We start from the raw sequence: 22678 nt of genomic DNA, 5'->3' as shown, positions 1-22678 counted from the left end.
GATTTGTAATATTCTCACCCCCTTAGCGTCTATATTCAGATAAATGTAAATGTATCTTGTCAACTAGGGAAAGTCCTGAAAGGAATCACATCAGAAATAGACAAGGTTAGTAATGTATCACATCTTGCAAGTTCCAGAAGGTAAACAAAGTATTTCCAGCTTAACAAAAAAAAACCAAAAAAACCCAACCTTTCCATAATGGAAAGGTCACACAGACTGGCTGCACAAGCAGTCACAGCTTCTGTGCCTAAGGAGTTACTGGCCCTTGTAAACTCGGAGAAAAGTCCACCTCTACTGTCAAAGCAGCTCATACCTCCCACAAGACCATTGATAACCTCTCTCCAAAAAATATGCCAACACATCCTGCCACCTCACTTGGTTTCATGCTGTGAACAAGAAATCCAGAGCAGCACCAGGTGGCATCTCCCAGTGACTCGTTGCTACAAGCCCACCCTTCCCTTCTGCCAGCCAAGCCCTAGCAAAGTAAGAGCCCCTTAGGGGACTTATACTGGGGGTTAACATCTGAAATTGAGTCCTCCCAGCCTGCACAAAACTGTCCCAAGTCCCACAACACTTCTTTTATGCAATGCAACCCTTAGTATCACCAGGGAGAAGATAAATCAGGATGAATTTGAAGCAGCCACAGTCTCTACTGAACAGATAACCACCATCAGCCCCATCCAAACTGGACAGAAGTACCAATTATTCTTTTTTAAACAGGAATAAAAAACAGGTTAGAGCTGTTTCCATAGACCTGCTACAGAGGTGTCCCACACACAGCATTGGACAGGGAAAAAATGTCAGGCAATAAACATTGGCCATTTTTGTAGGGGCTGTACAAAATCTGCTGTACAAAAAGTCAGCGCCAAGCACAGGACCAAATAAAGCATCTGTGTGCTCTCCTGTACAGTAAACGTGACCAGAGCATACTTTGCTTGGCTCAAAGAAAAACACACCATACAAAAGGTTTTGCAGCTCTCTACTTCCAACTTTCATTTACAAATGTCACAGTTGGAACAAGTGCTGGCAACGAGAGCAACACTGCTAAAAGACTAATCAGTGCTGGAAACCAGCCCAACTTTAAGACGCAAGAGCCCGAGGCAGGGCTACTCATCTATTAACTCCTCCATGCAACTCCATGTTTAAAATGGATTCCCTGGAAATCAGGCAGCATCAGCACATTCTGAAGGCACAGATGCCACCTAGTGGAACAGGACTGGCAGCCTCACAGGGGAGACACAAAACTAAATCGGATTTAGCCAAAAGGAGGTATGCATAAACCCTCAGAAGGGGAGGACTTCTAAACATCTCCAGAACATGTTACAAACACATCAGGTTTTGGCCACAAGTGCATGAAGTGACGGCAAAAAACCACCATTGCAATGTAAGGTTTCTTCAGCTATTATTACTATTTTTAAGGTAAAAGGTTTAAAGTTAAAGGTTTAATACACAGCTAGGATTTACACAGTAGCTGTTAAAAATAATACTCAGGCCAGGAAAATGATTGCTTCAATAGCAAGGGTGTCACACTACAATGCCATTCAGTAAGGGTGGGATACCAGGGAAATATGTCATTCCAAGGCAAAAAATAAAACTGGCAGCCAAGCCTAAACCACATTAGATTTGGACAATTTAATAGCAGTAAGTGGAAAGCAGGAAGAGACAACTTTTGAGCCAAGTTATACTGTGGCTGGAAACATGCACTGCAGATCTTGCCACCATTGAAAAGCTGATAAAGCAGGTTAAAGGACAACCTGACACTGCCCAAGTATTTAAAAACACTACTGATTTTAGCAACAAGACTTCAGGAAGGCGTTTCCAAGTTTTGATATGGGCCACAAGTTAACAATACTTATTACACAAATTGCACACTCAATACTGACAAATCAGAACAACAGTCATCCAAAAGTTTGACTTTTATTAGATTTTGTTAACTACCAGAGAGCTGGGAGTGACTGTGATCCAGAAGAACAACTGAAGCTGGGAGGCTGTCACAGCAGGAATGCACAAAAGCTTATGTTGAGGGCAGAAAGAACACACCAAGCTCCAGCCCCATGTCTCTGATCTGCTTTACGAGCACGCCAGAAGCAGTTCCTCAGGGAAGGTTAGCAAAATTAAGTTTAATAAGTTATCAACACTGGAAACAGGGCTGGAGAATGTATTCATTTTAAAACATCACAGCAGCCTTAAAAAGTGTTACTAGGAAAGAAAAGCCACATTTTGGCTGAAGAAACTAATGCATAGAATAGGCCAATCAATCTCACAGAGGCTGGCAGAGAAGGGAAAGCACCCTTTTCCTATCCAGATCTACCAAACAGCAGCACTAATCAGTGGGACAAGAACATGTAATGGGAAGAGATGTCATTTGGCATCACCAAAGCTAATTATGGAAGCTGAAAAACAGAGTCTGGAAAAGGAACCATAAACATGGGTCATAGTATAGAATCGCAATCGATTGATTTTGATTTTCCCTTTTTGTTAACTTTTCCTAATTTTCTCATAAAAGAGCCCAACATTTTGAATTGCTGGAATGCAATTCTGACTCCTCCTATAGGCTTATTCAGAGGCAAAGGCCGCATCCTTTTTATTGCACACCACCTTCTCAGTAACAGTGAATAGGAGCCAAATGGCATCACAGGTAAGACCCATGCCCATCTGCAAGATGGGACAGCTTCAGGATTAGTTCTGGAGCTGAACACAAAGCAAAGCATGACGTCTGGTGAAGAAAGGCTCCCGCTGGCAGGCCTAATCCAATGCCTTTCTGGAAAAGCAGCAGCTGATGGAGTAACAATCCTCGGACTTGCTCCTCAGAGCAATTTGCATCAATACATGGAAAAGTTCAACTTTTGTAAGCTCTTGACTTGCCTTGGTAATGTTGAAGCAGTCTGTTCATCCTGACATCCCACAGCTTCACCGTGCTGTCCGTGCCGCCCGCGGCAATGCAGTTACCGCTGGGATGGAAATCCACGTGGTTCACAAACCTGCCAACGGCAACCAGACCCAACTGCTCACCTGCAACTCCTGCTGCAGATCAAACAGGCCTTTTCCACAAGGGAAGCTACATCATGACTCACTGAACCTTCAGGGAAGGAGGAGATAACCTGAAAATTTATTTTGCTGAATTTCTCTTAAGACCTTGCTTCTAAGCCCAGCCAGACTGCAGGCTCCTACCTAAGCACATCTTCAGTAGTTCACATTACAGGTGTAGGAGCTGTAGACACAAACCTCGTGAAATCTGATGGATCCAACTGTCACAACAACATTTTCAAGTCTTCATTTAATGTTTGCATAATATATGTCTTCTACTAAATTAACATTATATCCAGAGTGATGTGTACAAGACTGAACAGAGTTTTTTTCATCTGTTAATTAAATTTAAGATGGAACTTAGTGAATTTGTGCCTGAAATCATATGTTGCCCCTTGGAAAGTAGCAAGGCTGAGGCCAAATTTCTTTCTGGCCTTGAATCCAATCAATTTTTAGTCTGAATACATAAGTACAATGAAAGCTTCAGATCCTTCAGGAAAAGATAGCTCCTCACCAAACAAATTGGATAAAATTAATTATCTTTTGACTATTCTTGTAGCAAGTACTGAAGAAAATTGAGTTCTTTCAATAGGTTGTTTGGACAAGACACATACTTAAGAGCACTGAAAAAAATAATGTCTGAATTTGTCTTATTATCATTGTATATTACCTAGAAAGGACAAAATATTGCACTAGAAATTCAGTGCAGCAATGAATTAGGGAGATTCCAGTCTCAGTTCTCTGAGGACTTGTTTTGTTTCTGGGTAAATTATCTTCTGCTACATTCCAAATTTAATAGCTATTTTTCTGAATGTAAAGTGGGGGTTTTGAATAACCTCATTATTTAAAAACTTGAAGATGAATGAAAGCATCCAAGCGCCATTCTGTCAGTAGGCTTTTGCACTTTTAATTTATGACAACTCAGAGCAAAATAAAAGAAGAAATAAGGAATTTAAGCATCTCCAAAAATAAATAAGCACAAAGAAACTGAGGCTTGATGTGCTGGACAGTTACTGAAATCTAACCCTCACAGTTCTAACCTTAAGCAGTCAAAGGGGCCAGGGCATTTCTGGACTGGGCCCTGACACTGGCTACTTTTGTAAGAGGTGCTGCTGTTTTTTTAAGCAGTTTTATAATTGCCAGGACAGGGACCTCTGAACCTCACAAAACCAGGTGTAAATTCCCCAGGTAACCCCACTTCAGACACCACCACCAGGTACCTACCCTCCATGCTCACAGAAGGAGTGGATGCATTCTCTGCTGGTTTTGTCCCACAGCTTGACAGTTTTATCATCGCTGGATGACACTATCAACCGGCCATCAGGAGAGAATCTAAGGCAAGAGTGACAGCAATTAACAAGAGCCCTCAAATGAAAGGAGTACAGGGTCGACTGAATTTGGCCAGGTGTTTTGACATGTTGGTAAACCACCTAGCTTTTCAAGAAGTCACAGAGGCATCAATGAGACTGAAAATCCAATCACTAAGCTGAGGGAAAAGAAAGCAATCCCTAAGTACTCAAACTATCCCTAACTCCACGAGCACATAAAATAACCCTCAGGAAAGTCTTGAATCTGACTTAAGGTCTTGTGTCTTACTTGTTTCAATTCAAGTGTACCTCAAGTTGTTTCTCTGCCCTGATTCAAAACAATTCAAGCCTTTGCCACAAGAGTTCAGAGCAATACAGTCACTCACAAGAAAACAGCTGCAGCAGAGTCTTCACCATTCCAGTGCCTTAGGAGAATATTTTAAGTTCCCATCTCAAAATATCATATAAATGACAGATTCAGATCTCTCTTCACAGGAATACACATTACAGAATCAGGACTTGAGTCCCTAACTACAGATCATCAGACATAGCGGAAAAGCGTATTTTCTGCTCTTCTGTGGGCATCTGTAGTGCTACCAGCCACTGCCATCACCACTTACAGAACTGTAATGAACTTTTCACCTGTAGAGGAACCATGGCTTTAGCCTAGATACACGTATGCATAAACAATTCCTTGAAACCAAATCTGAAACAGTTACCAGGAAATAATGTTCTCATGGCAGCACTTGAAACATTTGAGAGGTAGCACTGGTGATCATTTTAACAAGGGGCATTAAAAGTCTTAAGAAACTAAGCTGAAATAACAGCAGAAACCCCTCCTTTTTTACTATTAGCAACTTCAAGAGACAGAACTCTCCTTACCAGGTAAAAACAAAGCACAGAACAAATCACAAAGCAGGAAAGCCTCTGCTTGACAGAGATTACTGGAGAAACACAAAGTGGGTGCAGACTATAACTCAAAGGATGTCTCTGCAGGTCAGCAATATATTTCAGTAACTAGACACACCTGAATCACCCTGAACAGAAATGTGTTGCACCAGACCACGACACTGAGCCTCTGCTTTGAGGGATAAATCTCTATCTCTGCTTGTCAGAGGGCTGTACTCACCTGGCACAGCGAACCCAGTTGATGTGCTGACTCAGTGAGAACAGAAACTTCTGCCTGTGAACCGTCCACACTTTGATGGTTTTGTCATCAGAAGCTGTAACTAAGGACTGGCCATCGCTGGAGAAATGAACACTTCTCACGGTTCCCGTGTGAGCCTTGAACACAGTCGATTCTCCTTTGCTACACAAAAGGGAAGAGCTCTTTAAAACTGCACAACGGGGCAGCAAAGGCATTCTGCACCTGAAAACACAGAGCTGCTGTATGCTGAGCAGTGCTAGTACCTGCCACTTCTATGGGAACTGCATGTGACCACACCAGGATAAAAACATTGATCAACCCCAAACTTGCTCATGCTTCATGAGCAGTACAGAACACACAGATAAAACCAGTTGTTCGGTCCCATACTGGAGGCCAATCCAACAGGAAACAACTCATGTTTCCTATAAAGGGGAAAAAATGCTACAAGCTAATTTGTGCAACCATTTAAACACTTACAGAAAGATCAGTGTAAAAGAAGACACTTTGGTTCTGTACTCTTGCCAGGTCCTTTGCAGCAAGGCAGGCAAGGAGAGAGGTGTTTTCACAGCTCGTTGAAACAAGAGCCAAGCAGGCAACGACCTCACAACTGCTCCTGTAATGGCCCATGCTCCAGCTGGCCATTCCAGTGCCACATCACACCAGAATTCAGCACACCCGATGCTGTACAGCTGTGAGCAATCTGCCATTACCTCAGCCAGGCAACACAATTCAAATGTGTTCATTTTTCTTTATACATCATTTCCAAATAAATGCAAGACGCATTTTTCTGGCAAATAAACACAAGGCATATTTAGAGATCCAACAGTTTATGGAACTCTCAGTCTAAAATCTGTCTCCAGCACCTACTGCACCACCAGGAGCTCCATATTCACAGACTGAAGAGAAGACAAAGACACAGTGGCTCTTCTTTCCCTCAAACAGGTCCCTGTCCCATAGCCAGAGAACTGCTACAAAGCAGTAAGGAGAAAATCCAAGCCATAGTTAAACACAAAGAGAGGCAGAAGGGAAGAGGTACTCACACACTAGGGATCCACAAACGGACGGTTTTGTCTCTAGAGCCTGAAGCCACAAGGTGGCCAGAAGGTGAGAACTGGACACACAAAACTGCATCTTTGTGGCCCAAGAAGCGATAGGCTCTCATCTGAGGCTTCATGCTCCAGATCATCAGGCACGAATCCATTGAGCCACTTGCTGAAATAAAAAAGGAAAAACAAAACCACACAAACCCAAACTTGCATTAGCCCTCCTCCAATTGCACTATAACTACATTTCACACTCAGCTCCCAATTGCAGCTTCCAGCCTTGTCAATACATTGTCCTTGAAGCTTCACCAGTCTACTGAAAGCTGTGTATTTCATTATTGTCATGCATATCATTTCATCAGTAATTCAAACAAAACAAGGCCAGCCATGCATTACTTTGGACAATTTAGTTCCAAGAGTCCAACCATGCAACAGCCACAGGGTGCAAATCTTCCACACACTTAGGAAATGAAGGTTATCTCTTCACTTTCTTATTGGCAGAGGCATCAGCTGCAGCAGGTTAAATGTCACTTCAGATTAAGCAGAGAACACCAGTGAGTTGGTGACTTAAAAGCACCCTGGCTACACCTCCTTCCAACAACTCTCCCTTGTGGCAAAACGTTGACCTAAGTCAGCTCAGCACTTCTTCACAACATACTAAAAACACAAGGCGAGTGCAGCAATGCTCAACTTGCTGTTAGCAGGAAGCAACAGCCAGGACCTTTTGCTGTTGCAGAGCTCAGTTACCTCCACTGCTCCCCCCATCTAACTAAAGCAGAACAGCTCCGTCTTTATCCTCTGGCCATCAAAACACAGACAATTTACCCAATTGTTTCTTAGCACGACTGAAGTCCACGCTGGTGACAGCATCTCTGTGGCCTTTGAAGTGCCTCTCCAGGGATGGATCTTCCTGGAAGACAAGAATGTTCAGACACTACAGATTTAAGAACCATCTTTGTACAATAAAATCATTTTATTTCTTCAAGAAGTAAACCAGGCCACATATTCACCCCACAAAAAAACAGGTAGAGTCAAGAACCATTGTGCAGGCAACTGCACAACACAAAACACAAATTTCACATTTACCATAACTTTTAAAAGAAGCAAATTATCCAAGCTGTTATTAGCTTGGATCTTGAGCGACTGCACAAATCCCTCATGCATTTTTACAACATGCTGCTGGCACAGAGGCTCTAAAGCTGACTGTAGAACAGATAAGCCATGTCCATGATCACCTGAGCAGGCAGCCAAGCTCAGCTTTGCTTTGACAGCTGCTCATCTCAGCCCAGGTGTAGCCAAGAAGCCAGTACTTGCAAAGAAGAGGCAAACTCACAAGATTTAACACACCTGTTGAAACAGGCAGGACAAATGAGAATCACAGCAAAGCAGACCGGCACATAACCCTTTCCACAGCACCTTGCTAAGGCCAACAAAAGCCGGAGGTCAGGCAAAAAAACAAAGACCTGAGAGAACTATTACAGGAGGTTTTAACACTTGAAAATCGTTCAGGACAGGCTGATCAGCCTTCAATCCTTGCTCTCACACACATTGCCGCTGCCTCCCTGGCAATCCCCACCACAGCCTTTTCCCACTCAGGGCTTGACCAGAGCCCAGCCCAGCACCAGCCCCAGAGCAGGGCAGCGCTCCCCCCTCAGCACCGGCCCCCCGGAGATCCAGACCCCTGCAACAGCCTGGAGGTGCTGCTGTCCACAAACACTGACCAGCCCCGGCTGCAGCAGCATTAAGCTCATCGAGCCCCTCTGTCCCCAGCCCCACCGGCGTGATGCCACCCCACAGCAGCACTGAACGCCCCCCGAGCCCAGCACTGCCTCCCACCGCCACGCCGGCCTCAGAGGCCCCCACGGCACCAGACCCCCCCGGGCCGGCACCAGCCCTGCCTTCCCCTCTCATTCCTGCCGGCACAGTCACAACCCTCCCGGCTGGCACACAACGGCTCGAGGGCTGCCACCGCCACCCCCCCGCTCGGCGGCAGTCCCCGCAGCACGCCGGGATGCCCCGGTCCCGCCGCAGCGGCCCCACACGGGCTGGGCTGTTCCGTTCCGATCCGGCCCGGCCGCCGCTCACCTCGCACAGGGCGGCCATGACGCCCCGCGGCCGCCGTTCGGTTCCCGCGCCGCGCGCGCCCCGTAGCAACCGCCCCGCCCTGCGAGGGGCGGGCCCGGGCTGAGGGAGCCGCGGCGGGCCCGGGCTGAGGGAGCGGCTCGGGGCCGTGGAGGGGCCGTGTGTGGGAGCGGGGTCCCTGGGCACGGCCGGCCCCGTCAGGGGGCTCAGGACGTTGGGAAAGCCCCCTCCGGCGCTGTTACAGCCGTTATCCTGGCAGGCGTGGTGCCGCTCCCTGGCAGCCCGTTCAGTGCCGACCATCCCAGTGCTTTGTCTCATTGCTGCTCTGGGGCTCAGTGGCTCTAGAGCCTGGTGAGGCGGTCTCCGGTCGCAGCCAGGAGAGCACCACAAAGCCGTGTTCTCTAGGGCTAAGAAGCCGGGCTGGTCAGTTCCAAGAAGTGGTTCATCTGCTGGGAGATCAGTTGCCTCTGCTTGGTCTGTGAGTGTTCCAAACAGGAACTCACCCCGGGGTTGTGCAAAGAGATCAGGACAACCGAGAAGGGTTTATTCTTCCAGTGGTTTAATACAAACTCAAATCTATTTCTTCCAACTCTATTCATCTCTATCTAGGAACAGCGCTATTAATTAGACACTACAGACTGGACACTGACTGCTCTCTAACAGGTGCCTGTGTGGAGCCCAGATCTGCCTCTCCATGAAGCTTGGGTTGACCATCTGAGCTTCTAAAGGGGCCTTTCCTCCATCTGTTCCACATATAGGCCCCTTCCTTTAAGGACACCTTTCCTCTTGCACGCTTCTGACAGCCAGGGATGCGCTCTGTTGAAGCTGGGGTTATAGTAGTAGAGGATCTAAAACAGGCCAAGGAGAAGAGTTAGTTGCCGCCATCTCCCCGGTTACTCCAAACTGCAGCAGAGATCATGTACCCTGGGGGCTGTGTAAAACCTAAAGCTCAGGCTAAACCTTGTGATGGTTGTGTTCAGGCATCACCACCCCTGGGGTTTTGCCTCCTGAGAGCAGAGCAATGTAGGATTTTCAAAAGCAGAACAACTATTTTTGAAAATACCACTATTTCTCAGCAGCTTCAGTGTAGATGTAAGCAGGCAGGCAAACTTGTTGGTCCTTTGATGCTTGGCATTGGGCAAGTGCCACAGGAAGGTTTCAGATTTAATATAGCAAGACACAGAGCAAAGACATTCAAAGAAATCAGGTTATGCTCAGCCTGTCTGTGCCTTCAATGGGTTCAAACTCAGTAGATCTCACCAAAATGTATCTTATCCACATTTCTACTAGTCAGAAAGACTCACTCAAACATGCCTGAGAAGGAAATGAAAACCAGACCACTCACTTCCATCCCCTCCATCACAGAATCACACACTGTCTTGGGTTGGAAAAGATCCTACAAATCATCAGGTCCCAACCCCGCTGCCTTTGGAAGGGATGCCACTCACTATCCCAGGTTGCTCAGAGCCCCATCCAGCCTGGCCTGGAATACTTCAAGGGATGGGGCATCCACAAGCTCTCTGGGCAACCTGTGCTAGGGCCTCACCACACTCACAGGGAAGGATTTCTTCCTAACAGCTAATCTAAACCTGGCCTCTTTCACTATACAACCGCTGTTCCTTGTCCTGTCACCCTCTGCCTGCACAGAAAGTCCCTCTCCCTTATTTTTATAAGCCCCCTTATGAACAACCTGCAAATGGCCCTCTATGAGGAGGCCTTGTTTGCTGTGAAGGTCCCTCTCCCCCAACCTGATTATCACAAGAATTAGTAGCTGTGCAGAGCAGCTGCTGTACCTGGCTGTGAGCAGAAGCTGCTGTTTCCTCTGCCAGGAATTCAGGCAGGGAGGCAGATCTTTGGAAATTCCGCCGCATTTTGGTGAATCCATATGCATTCAGCTGTCGCACAAAACTTTCAATTTTCTGTGTGTGGAAGACCTGCTGTCCTTCCCTGCCCAGCACCTCCTCTTCAAAGAGATCTTTGTTGATGGCCACACATTTTCCACCCTCGGTCCACCAAATGGACTGAAACTTGCTACTTTCCAGCATTTTCCAAAGCTTCTGTGGAAAGCGCAGGGACGAGAACTCTCGCTCCATGGCCATCGCCCTGGAGAGCTTGGCTGTGTCCCACTGGCTGGCAGGCAAAGACCAACTGGCACCAACAGACAGCAGGTTCCAATGGAATGTTCTGGCATATCACTGTGGTGCCTGTGCTGTGGGGATATTGCAGCTGACATCTCAGTGATGGTTGGCAGTGGTGCCCTGGCAGGGTGAGCAGCCCAGCCCAAGCAGAAACTGCTGGAGGGAACTTGTTGCTTCTCTGTCCCAGAGCCACCAGTGGTGGGAGTCCAGAGCCCAGCAGTGTCCACAGAGCTGTCCTGAGGGGCTGTGGCCAAGGAGAGGCCTGGGCCGTGTCTGGCTGCACCAGGAGCGAGTCCCCAGGGAGGAGCTGGGATGGCTGCAGCCTTGGGCATGCCAGGGCCCTGTTTGGGGAGCTTTGTGGCTGGGCCCCTCTGACACCTGCAGAAATGGGGCTCCCCGGATCCCTGCAGTGCAGAAACAGCAGTGATAGCATGGAGAATAATCTTCTTGACATCTCCTACCCCACAGCAGCAGGGATTCATTGATGGCAACCCAATGTCTTTGCAAACTTCTTGAATAGGATTGCACTTTTTTATCTAGTGGGTTTAAAACTAGCTAGGAGAGATGGACCAGGGGACACACTTGCTTCATTTCTGGCATGAGACCCAAAAGCAGTAGTTTCCTTTCCATCAGTGAATGATCCAGCATTCAGGCTGGGGAAACAAAGCCCAAGCCCTCACTCAAGCCATCTGGTCAAGAGATGTTCTGATTTACTTTATCTGAATCACTCATGCTTTGTTCAAAAAAGCAGAGCCATGAACACAATTCCATGAATGGGGGTTCTCAGGGAAGCCATCCCTCCTTCTCCCTGATGCACTGCCTTCCTGCAGCAGGCAGTCTGCTGGCTCAGGGGTGCCTGAAAAGCTCTGCATTCCCCCCTGCCCTTTGAGGTACTGCATCTGAAGAGATGCATTCCTCCCTCAGACATGGCCCTTCTGCCCACATAGCTATGGATTTTGGATCTGGAAGTCTGAAGTGGTTTCTAGCAAGGCCTGACCTGTTCCTCATTAAATTCTTTGGCATTTGAGTATTAGCTTTTCTTTCTCTGTACTGAAATAAAAAAAAAAAAGAAGATACACATGATGCTAAATATGCCTGAGGTCTGAAAGAATCCATTTTAGAGAAATAAAAATCCGGAAACATGTTGTAATTGCACTCCCACTTATAAAAGCAGGAAATGGGAACATCTGCTTTAGTTGAAGGATTACACCACCCAAAAAAACCACCCCAAGCTGCCTTCTAGATAATACACAAGCAGCATCTCTGGTGGCCATGGATGGTTACTTTGCTTGCCTCAGCCCTGGGGTGCCACTGTGTAACACCAACAGCCAGAGGTGACAGCAGATCATTGGCATGATGCTCTCACCTGTGGGAGTTCAGAGCAAATGGCAAAAGAGAAAGAATTAAAGAAAATTCATGTCAAGAGGGGAAAAGGGGCCTTTGGGAGCAACGAGCACACAGTGGGTCCAGCAGTGAAGCTGATAGTCTTGACTAGCCCAGTTCAGCCACTCAAACATCCTTGTGGCATTATCTGCCCCGGCTTTGGGCAGGACGGGGTTTTTCCGGCCCCCCAGAAACGGTGTCCCTGGAGCCAGCCCTCTCCTGACGGGCAAGCACGGAGGGGGCGCTCGGGCCATGCGCTGTCACCGCGGTGTCCCCGCAGGGACTCCTGCCGTCCTTCAGGGGGCCACCGGGGGGCAGCCGGGGGCCGCAGCAGCCTCGCCTGGAGACAGAGCGACAAGCCAGCCGGAACACGGGATAAAAATGCAGCACGGCTTCATTAGAGATTAATCAGGCCCATCTAGGCAGCTTCTTTGGGAAGAACACCGTAACTGTGGGTGATAAAAGCGCTAAGCATGCCTCTTTCAAATGCCACTTCCCAGCGTGCCACCTTTAGGCGCTATCTAGTAATTCTCAGCAAGTCCTTCCCTGGGCTTATTTGTGTCACAGTAAATCAGAAAGAGAGCAGAAGCCCCAGGATCTGCCCCCTCTGTCACATCGACAGCGCCTTGCACTGACAGCCCTGCCAAAGCTGTGATTTCTGCATGCTGCAAAAGCTATTGCAGAGCGTCAGACGCACGCAGAATTCAGGTGAGTTGTTCTTGCATGAAATTACAGTTAACCTTTGACTCCAAGCCCAATTCATAAAACCCTGGATTTCTCTCTAGGGTGAGTGGGTCTAAGTTTAGCAACTAAACTTAATGTTTACCAATTCTATACGGCAAACCCCAGTTCTCACGTGTCCTGTTAATACTTAAACTGCTGAGCATACCAGTCTCTACTTGTACCTTTACAGTCCTAAGAATATTCCAAAGGACAGCATGCAAAGCTTCAGAAAGCTGGCATGGGAGTTTTTCTGAAAAAGCTGAGGTTCTCAGTGAGACCAGTGATGAGAAGAAGTACTTTGCCATATGCAAAGGAAGCTCCAAGAGACATGGAGTTGGTGAATGCAATGCACACACTAAAATGGAACCAGTACCTACACCCAGGTCTCCCAGTTGCTAGCAGCACTCTCACAACAAGGTCATCCTGTCCCCATGATCCTTCACTGCTGTTTTATGTCCCATCCCAACACATCCTAGACCATCTGGGTTGTGACAGCCACCTTGGTATTGGCACTTTGCATCCAGAGAGCACAGCAGGGACTTAGGCAGCCCAAGCACACAGCTACAAGGAGCCAAAGAATGTAGATGAAGATTCATATCTCAGAGAATTGTTGTCCAACCTCCTTTACTGCTGCTGTGGAAGGGGGCAGCTACAGACAGGTTAGACACTGCAGAAGGGAGCAGACCTACCAAGCAGCTCAGCTGATGACAGTGACATGTCCCATTGCTTCCATATGGGAGAGGCTGCTTTACATCAGCTGGAGGTGTAGCTTGCTGCCACATCAGTTATTTTTTCGCTTACTAATGACTTTGTCCTCTCCTGTGTGCCAAACTTGCTTATGTATAGCCCACATTTCTTTTTCCCACCTGCCTTTGTGCTTATTACCCTTCCTTACAGAGTTAAGACAGGAAGAAAAAAAAACAAACAAAAAAACCAACCTTTTACTCAAGTAAATCCTGACCTAAATGCTAATCTGTTCAAGTAAATTCAGAGATCTTTGATGCTGCATAAGAAGAGAAAGGGAAGAGGAGCAGCCTCTACTGCTATCGGAACAGATCTTTATTGCTGCTAGCAACCAGGCAATGAAGTAAAAGCCAAGGGAGTTTAAAGAGGAAGCTCAGACAAAGGTCACCTGGCTGCCCCAGGTGCTTGTTATCAGTGCCTCGAAAAGAGGGAGGAAAGTGACATGAGCTGCTTACAGCATCAGCAGGAAACAGCTGACAGGGCTGGGGGAGCTCTCCCCTCAGCATTCGGCAAGCAGAAGGTCTTTGCTGTTGTAAAGCAGAGGCGCTGCAAAGCCTGGACTCTGCAGTTGCTCAGGACATTAAGAGAAAATATTTCTGCTTCAGATTTGAAGCATCTGCTAGGCAGAGAGTCAGAAAGCACCCTGTTAATTGCAATATCCTGCTTTATTTGCTGCCTAGTCTTTGCAGTGGATTTGTACTACTCACTGCTCATCCGTATGGCTGAGGGGAAGGGTGGCAAGGGGATGCATGCAGAAGCAGCAGAGGAATACACTGCTATTCTCTCTGTGGAGCTACACAGTTCTTAAGCCATCCGAGAGAGAGCAAGTAAAGGGAGCTCGTATATGCCTGCAGTTGCCAGAACTAGCCTAAAGGAGGAGAAGGATTCAGGAGTGAGAAAACCTCAAGCTGGATCCAGCCAGAATACCATCAGCAGCCTCTTGGCATCTACAAAGTTGTCTCTGACCACTTATATCTAGCGCCTTAAGCCACTATAAGATCTTAAAATCTGTTACATGAATGTAGATCAAACCTGGCTTTAAAATGTCTCCAGCACAGGTGGCTCAGCTGTGCTGATCTTGCTGACCAAGGGCAGGTGGCTGCTTTCAGTCCCTGAACTTTCTCTGCTGGTGTCTACAGGGGTGAGCAGAGTTCAGGCTTTGCTGAACTCACAATTGCATCAACCCAGAGCCCAAAGTGCACAAAAACTGGTGCTAGGAAAATGCTAGCTGAGTTCACAGGAGTGAAGCTGAAACCTTCGGGACATGGAATTCCTCACTCATGGGGCACATGTCCAGCACCCACACCCAGCAGGGTTCATTGCCACACAGACCCTGGGGCTGGCCTGGCCAGGGCAGGTAACACTGCACGGTCCAGCACCACCCACATACAAAGCAGGTTGGTATTACCAGTGCCATGGAAGCATGTTCCAGAATTCACCTCTCCCCTTGGGGCTGCTTTCCAAACAACACTGATCACTAGGCTGGACCACATTTGGCCTTGACTTTTAAGCCTCTAATCTTATCGAACGGTTCTTTGTCACAGAATTTCACAAATCTAGGACCTCACTCTGCAGATTAGAGGAGAGTATCAGTCAGACCCTGCTGAGGAGTATGAAGTTTCTGTGGAAAGTGTCACATGGGAAAAACTAAAAGGATGAAGACTCAGCCATGCTGAGAGCAGAGTGGGCAGGCCGACATCAACCTTCACAGAGAAACTCCTGCTGTAAGGAGAGTTTGGTCAGCACAGGCAAGCACAGAACTGCCCAGTCTTTCTTCTAAAGCTCTACACTCTCAGCAGCCTTGCACCTCCTGAAGACCCAGAGCTGGCTTCTCTCCTTCCCACACACCATTCCTGTTGCAGGGAGGAATGGCAGGTAAGTGTGACCAGGGCAGACCACAGAACAACCCCAAATATCTGTTACATTTGCTGCCTTTACATGCTGAAGGGAACGATGCACCTGTTTGCAGAATGTCAGAGCAGCCCTTGTTCCAACAAGCATAAACTCTATGGCAGCCACCTGAGCATCTCCCCTGCAGCACCTTCCCCTCTGAAGAGACTGTAATTACTAAAGCTAGACATTCCTGCTGTGAACTGAGCTGTGTGAGGGGATAGTGGTGCTTTGTATTTCCAAGCCAGTTGAAGCAGGCAGAACTGGATAGTGGTGGGCCCACTGCCCACCACACAAACCAATTGCTTCCTTGCACAGAGCATTTGCCCTTCCAGCATCTTATCCTCAGAGAGAGAAAGAAGCTCCTGGCTTCCTTTCTGTCCAGTGCCAACAGGAACTCAGCCTTTGATGCACCTCTTTGTGCTAGCAGGACATGGCCATATTTGTGCTGGGATATCTGTCTTGCTGAGGCCACTAAAGGACAAGTGGGACATTAAAGACACAGAACTAAATAAGAGAGTTTTCCACTGTTCAAATAGGACAGGACAACCAGGAAGGTTTTCTGTTCAAACAGTTTATTATCAACTCTATTAGGTTGTGGCTATCAGACTTTATGTCCATACAGTGCTCCAGGAGGCTCTAGAAGCATGGGAGCAGCTGCCAGTGGAGATGGATGGGCTTCAGCTGACACCTGCATGTCCCTCCACACTGACCATCTGGGCTTTTGGAGCGGCCTTTCATCCAACCCTGCTGCACACAGGGCTCTCTGTTTGAGGGCAGCTCTCCTTTTGCACGTTCCCAGCAGCCAGGGATGTGCTCTGTTGAAGCTGGGGTTATAGTAGTAGAGGATCTAAAACAAGGAGAAGAGTTAGTTGCTACTATTCCAAGACTGGAAAAACCCAAGCTACAAGAACTAGGACTCTGAATTGCAAAAGAGGAGCATGGCTAAGGAAAAGGACTTTGAACTTAAATATGGAACTTAAAGCTGAGGCCAAAGCATTGTGTGACCATTGTGTTCAGCCATCACAACTGAGGTTTTGCCCTCCTGGGGACCAAAGCAGAACAACTGCTTTCAAAAGCTAAACATCACTATTTCTCAGCAGCTAGTGCAGATGTGAGCAGGCAGATAATCCCATGATCCTTGGATGCATCTGCTTGGCATTGGGCAGGTGCCATAGGAAGGTTCCAGATTTGATCCAGCAAGACACAGATCACAAACATTGTGAAATCAGATTACACTGAGTCTGTCTGTCCCTTAAACAGGTTCAAACTCAGTAGCTGTCACTGAAATGTATCTTATCTGCATTTCTACTAGTCAGAAAGACTCACTCAAATCTGCCTGAGCACAGACTGAGAAAAGAATGAAAACCAGACCACTCACTCCCATCCCTACCTCTTCTATGGCAAGGCCTTATTTGCCGTGAAGGTCCCTCTCCCCCCACCAGATTATCACAAGCATTAGTAGCTGTGCAGAGCAGCTGCTGTACCTGGCTGTGAGCAGAAGCTGCTGCTTCCTCTGATAGGAATTCAGGCAGAGAGGCAGATCTTTGGAAATCCCGCTGCACTTTGGTGAATCCATAGAGGTTCAGCTGGCGAATAACACTCTTGATGTGCTGCGTGTTAAAAACCCGCTGACAAACTCCCCTGCCCAGCACCTCCTCTTCAAAGAGATCTTTGTTGATGGCCACACATTTTCCACCTTCACTCCACCAAATGGAGCGAAACTGGTCACTTTCCAGCATTTTCCAAAGCTTCTCTGGAAAGCAGAGGGGCAAGAATCTATTGTCTTTGCCTGTGCGCTCACTGGAAACAGCAGGAGCTCGTTTAGTCTTGTGTCTGTCACTGCCAGACCGGACGTCCCGCTCGTCCTCCATCGCTTGTATGGCAGTGTCACAAGGCACAATTTCCCCCTGTCCTGGAAGGCCAGGAGCAGCCATGTCAGCCCACTGCCCCAGTGCATCTGGAGCAGAAAGGGGTGGTGTTTCTGGGGGAATCAGCTCGCTTTTCTATTCTCACAGGTGGACTGAAGCTTCCCTCATTGGCCATCGCCCTGCACAGCCATACCTCGTTCTCCCAGTCAGTGGGCAAAAGCCAACTGGCCATGGCTAACTGCGGGTTCCAATGGAATGTTCTGGCATATCACTGTGGTGCCTGTGCTGTGGGGATATTGCAGCTGACATCTCAGTGATGGTTGGCAGTGGTGCCCTGGCAGGGTGAGCAGCCCAGCCCAAGCAGAAACTGCTGGAGGGAACTTGTTGCTTCTCTGCCCCAGAGCCACCAGTGGTGGGAGTCCAGAGCCCAGCAGTGTCCACAGAGCTGTCCTGAGGGGCTGTGGCCAAGGAGAGGCCTGGGCCGTGTCTGGCTGCACCAGGAGCGGGTCCCCAGGGAGGAGCTGGGATGGCTGCAGCCTTGGGCATGCCAGGGCCCTGTTTGGGGAGCTTTGTGGCTGGGCCCCTCTGACACCTGCAGAAATGTCCTTGTGGATATCAGGGAGAGAGGCCAGCCCAGGGGACCAGCCCAAGGGACTGCACTAGACTGCACAGGGGGAATGTGGGAAAGCCCAGCCCTGATGCCAAAGGTGGAGGCCAGCCAGGGCCTGGCTGCTGGGGGGTGGTGACAGAGATGAGGCACTCCAGACATTCTCCAGCACAGCTGGGAAGTGGGGGAGCAGCTGCTTGTCAAGGTGTGCAGGGTCTGCATATGCAGGGACATGTGTTAGGGATTAGCTGTGTTACCTTGGCAAGTACGAGCTTTCTGTGAGCAGACACCTGGGTGTCCTGTGCAGGAGCTGCTGTGAACACCTCCTTCTCCATGCCAGCAGTGGTTCCCTGGACAGGCCAAAGATCTTGGCAGCTTTCTAAGGGGCAGCTTTCCTCCAGCTCCTCATCCAGCCACAATGCAGCTGGTGTTCTTTTTTTGTGGCTCACTCTGGGCTTGTAGCCTTCCAGCACCTTGGGATGGTCCATCCTAAAGCTGGGCTATCACAGAATCATAGAAGCTAGAAAGTGCAGAGGAGAGTTAGTTGTAACCAGTTCAAGCCTGAAAAACAAAAATACATAAGAACTATGACTTTAGTCTTGGCCAAAATCCAAACCTGGGTATTGAAGAAGACAGTTAGGGGAGTTTGAAACCTCAAGCTTGGGCTGGCTCAGATGTCACAATTTGGTTCTATGAAGTGATAACCAACCCTGCCTTTACCTGAGCAAGTCCACAGAGCTGTCCTGAAGGGCTGTGAGCAAGGAGAGGCCTGGGCCATGTCCAGCTGCACCCAGGAGTGGCTCCCCAAAGAGCAGCAGGGACAGCTGTAGCCTGGGACAATTGTGAAACCTTTCCAGCTGCACCCCTCTGGCACCTGCAGAAACACCCTGACACTCTGCACCTTTTGTGATTCACTGGAGAAACACCTTGCAAAGCTCCTTGGTAACAAACTAGCCTCTCAATTGGCTATGAAAAGTTCTGCCAAGCAAGGGGAAAGGGTTTTCCATGTTGAAACACATTGCAGCAAGCCTTTGTGTGGAGTAAACACTCTTCATGCCGGCAGGATCAATACAAACAACCTGTCTTGGTACCCAGCTCTGAGCTGCTGCTTGTCTCTGTTTTGCAGCCCAGTGTGAGGCAGTTTGGCTGCAGCATTCTGTCATCTCTGTAAGAGGGGAGGCTATTTCTGAGGTGACAGAGACCCAGCAGACGGTTGAGAGCCCAGAACAACCCCTGAGCTCACCTTGTTAGCATTGCCAGGTTGCTGTTCTCTGACAATCTGCTCTAAACATTGGCTAAGTTTGGAAACAGTGCTAAAAGCAGGCTTGTCATGGTCGTGCCAATGAACGAAGAGCTTGTCAACAGAGAGTCACCAGCAGCACAAGGAAGAAGTATAAAAATGACTATATTTCCTCTATAGAATGGTTTATATCTAGCTGTGAATCCTTCAAACTGCTGCAACGGAGCTTTAATACTGTATTAAGGACTGGAAAATTGGAGGGTCAGAGGATATTTCACTGTCTAGCTCCAGTCTTTTGCAAATGGATGTGAATCCTCCATTCAAAACACAGATTCAGCGAGCCAGGTCCTAACAGGTTCTGACTCTTATAAAGTGTCCATATTCAGCTTTTGACTTCAGCTTTATCTCCAGAAAATCCTCAGCAATTTAGGCTTACTCCAAGGGCAAAGCTCACCAAGCATTCTCAGAAGACAAGGAACAGCAACAGGCAGTTGTTGGCAGCAGGGCAAACCCTCTGGGGTGGAGAGCCAGCATGCAGTGATCACAGCACCACCTCTCCCAACTCAGCCTTCAGGAAGTAAGTTGTTGTATTTTTTCCTGTGAAAGCACAAAGGTGAAGAAAGATGCTGGTTCTCACAGGAAGATGGACAAGTCAAAAAAAAAGGGAGGTGCTACAGCTGCAGTGGGTTTGGAGTGTGCTGCTTTGAGTTATCCTGAGGTATAGGAAAGGCCTGTAGGTGTAGGAGTCTCCTGCAACACCTCAGGCCTTCTCAGAAGAATTTATTTCCCATTGCAAGTCACCCAGCTCTGCATTTCTTGGTCGGGCTTACTCCCTCTTGGAGACCAGGCACATTCCTCTGCCCCTGCCTTTCAGCTCAATGCCAGCCCTGCAATGTGTCTGATAGATAAACCAAGCCCTGGCAAAACCAAACACATTCTTGTCTAGCACCATACCTTGACCCACTGATGAGTTCTTTTTTCATTATTTCCTGGAGATGAGGGAAACAGCTGGAGCCAGAATCCATGAGAGGAAGCAATAGAATTTCAGGTATTTCAAAACCAGAAAGATCAGAAAGGTTAGGCTTGAACCAAATGAGGCAAACAGAGCCTATGACCCCTGCCAGGAGGATGAGCAATGCAAACAGTGGATGCCTGTATCTGAAGGAGAGATTTTCCCTAGTTGTAGCAGAGGAATATGTTTGAAGTAGCTGGCTTTTGGTCTCTGTTTTGTTTACTCTTCCAAAGACAAAACTAAAAGTGACGCCATACCCTACTTTATTAAGTGCAGAAGGAAGCATCTGGGAAGGGCAGCAAAACATGACAAAGTCCAGACCAGCCTAAACACAGACACCCACAAACCCTCCTGAGCCTGCTGAGTATGTAGATATTTATCTAGTACAGCCTGCTACTACAGCTGAACAGAAAACACCTGCTGGCCTTCAGGATGCTCCAAGCAGCCAGGAGGAGAACAGGGAGAATATCACACTCAGCTGCTCCTCAGGGGTTGCTTGCTCCCTTGAATAACCATCACTGCACAGGACCAGACCTCAGCTGCTGGGAGCAGGCCTCTGCCACAGCTGTGTTCATGCTGGCTCCAGTTCAAGGGCTATATGGCTACTGCCCACTTGTCAAGCTCCTGGCAACTTGTAGCTTGTGCCAAGTAGAAGCTGAGGAGCAGAATGAGGAAATGATCCACTGAAACTTGTTCTGTGTGAGGGACTTCCCCAGAGAACAGCACGAGAAAGGCATTGCCTGCCCAGGAAAGTGCCACACTAAAGCTGGAGAATGGCCAAGCTCTTGTTCAAGCTGGCTGATTTGATCACAGCCTCTGCCAAATGCAGGCACTGGCTGAACACTATTATAATTAGAACTGAGATGCTAGACCTGCTGTTTCTAATTCCTGTTATTTTTATTATTTTCAGTAATTTGTGTTAACGTGAAGTATTTTCAGTATTTTGTGTTAACCTGAAGAGAGATGGTGTCCAATTTCAGGGCGTAGGAGAACTTTATGCTAAGAACATCCAGTTTTGTTTTCCTACTTAAGCAGAGTGGTCCAAACCTAGTGGTGCAAACCTAGGTGCACCAAAAAGGTCCTAACTATAAGGCAAAGGGAAAGTACTTCCCTTGCTAAATCAACTTAGTGTTGGCAGCATTTAGTTCTGTCAAATTACTCCAAAGGCAATTATTCTAATCAGCAAACATTTATTAGATATTGCAGAGGTACAGTAAAGGACCAGCAGAGGAAGGGATCAGCTAGTTCATCTGCAGCTGTCCTGACCTTCAGGGAAAAATCTCTCTAGCACAACATGGTCGCCATAAATACTTACACCATGACAAAAGATGTCAGAAATGCAGGCTGTTGACATTACAGGATACTCAGCCAAAGCAAAACTGTATGGCTTTCAAACAGAGAGTTTAAAGACCTGCAAGTTTCATGGCAGTGTGATATGCTATCTGAGAGCTCTGAGGGCAGGAAAGTGCAGCTTATATTGAACACAAATATACTATTTTCTTTTAAGGAAGTTAGTTTCCAAATGACACAGAACTGTTTAATTCATTGCCAAGTTTCAGCTCGAAAATAAGCACGTTTGTCTGCAAGGTGTCTTCCAACCTAGTGATTTTGTAAAGTTCATAAAAGTTCATCAAGGCAGAGTTCACCAGAAATTTTATTGTTTAATGATTAACAATTTTTTTTTTTTAATTCCTAGTTCATATCCTCTGGCTTAGGGTATTGCCAGGAGCACAGTGCACACCAGCATCTTCATTTAGAGTCTGCTGCTAGCTGGATGAACATTTGCTCTGACTCACTTGACTCGTGCAGTCAGCCAAGACTGAAGTATTCAAGTCTCAGTGTTGTTTGTGCAAAACAAAGCCTCATTTGGCAGTGTGGGATTTCACAGGCTCGTTTCTCAAAGTGTCTTCTCAGAGTGTTCAGTTCCTCCTTCTGTCTCTTGTGAGCCTGAAAAGACAGACCACCATCCCCAAGGAGGGCAGACACAGGGTTGCTCTGCTTCTTGTTTGTAAAGTATTACAACACTGTGCAAGCAAATAGTCCAACCTCACATGAAAAGACATCTTAGCTAAATCACTTGCATGGAATTAATCACACTGGTGTTGCAATCATGGGTGTCATGGATAAAAATGACCCAAAGAAGAGGAGGATGACAATTTTCCATCAGGGCTTATTTACTCTAATTATAAACAGAGATTCCCATCTCTCTTAAGCTAGGCCGAACAACTAGCACCTACCTGTGGCCTGTTATCTTAGCTGAGGACTGTGCTAGAGTAGATTTTCTGCCACATATCTGGAGGGGGCTGCCTTGATCTTACAAGGTCAACAGCAAAAGCATCATTTTACTGTTACTGCTGAATGTATGTTTCTTGCACAGTTACAGAAACATTTCTTTGCTACTATAGAGAGCTACCCTCATATCACCTCCAGATGTCATAAGATAAAGGTTCCTGGTGCCAACCTC

The 22678-nt window shown here is 47.5% G+C and overlaps 1 protein-coding gene across 6 annotated transcripts in view; it reads right to left on the bottom strand.

The window, feature by feature from the left end:
* POC1A (POC1 centriolar protein A) overlaps positions 1-22678 on the bottom strand; it is a 96657-nt gene that overhangs the window by 60420 nt on the left and 13559 nt on the right. For 4 of the 6 annotated variants that reach the window (XM_038149220.1, XM_038149219.1, XM_038149218.1 and 1 more), the window contains exons 1-6: positions 8610-8680; positions 7350-7434; positions 6522-6693; positions 5464-5643; positions 4252-4359; positions 2866-2981 (exon numbers count right to left, since the gene is read on the bottom strand). In XM_038149220.1, coding sequence (XP_038005148.1) covers positions 2866-2981; positions 4252-4359; positions 5464-5643; positions 6522-6693; positions 7350-7434; positions 8610-8627 — 679 coding nt within the window. In that variant the 5' untranslated portion in view covers positions 8628-8680. Of the gene's footprint in view, positions 1-2865; positions 2982-4251; positions 4360-5463; positions 5644-6521; positions 6694-7349; positions 7435-7759; positions 7872-8609; positions 8681-16971; positions 17400-18219; positions 18524-19656; positions 19800-22678 lie in introns of those variants that run through there. The other 2 variants (XM_038149224.1, XM_038149222.1) reach the window with 2 other exon arrangements.

Source organism: Motacilla alba, chromosome 12 (genome assembly GCF_015832195.1).
Source record: "Motacilla alba alba isolate MOTALB_02 chromosome 12, Motacilla_alba_V1.0_pri, whole genome shotgun sequence".
In the NCBI taxonomy this organism is placed as follows: domain Eukaryota; kingdom Metazoa; phylum Chordata; class Aves; order Passeriformes; family Motacillidae; genus Motacilla; species Motacilla alba.
This window is presented reverse-complemented; position numbering and strand designations above follow the sequence as displayed.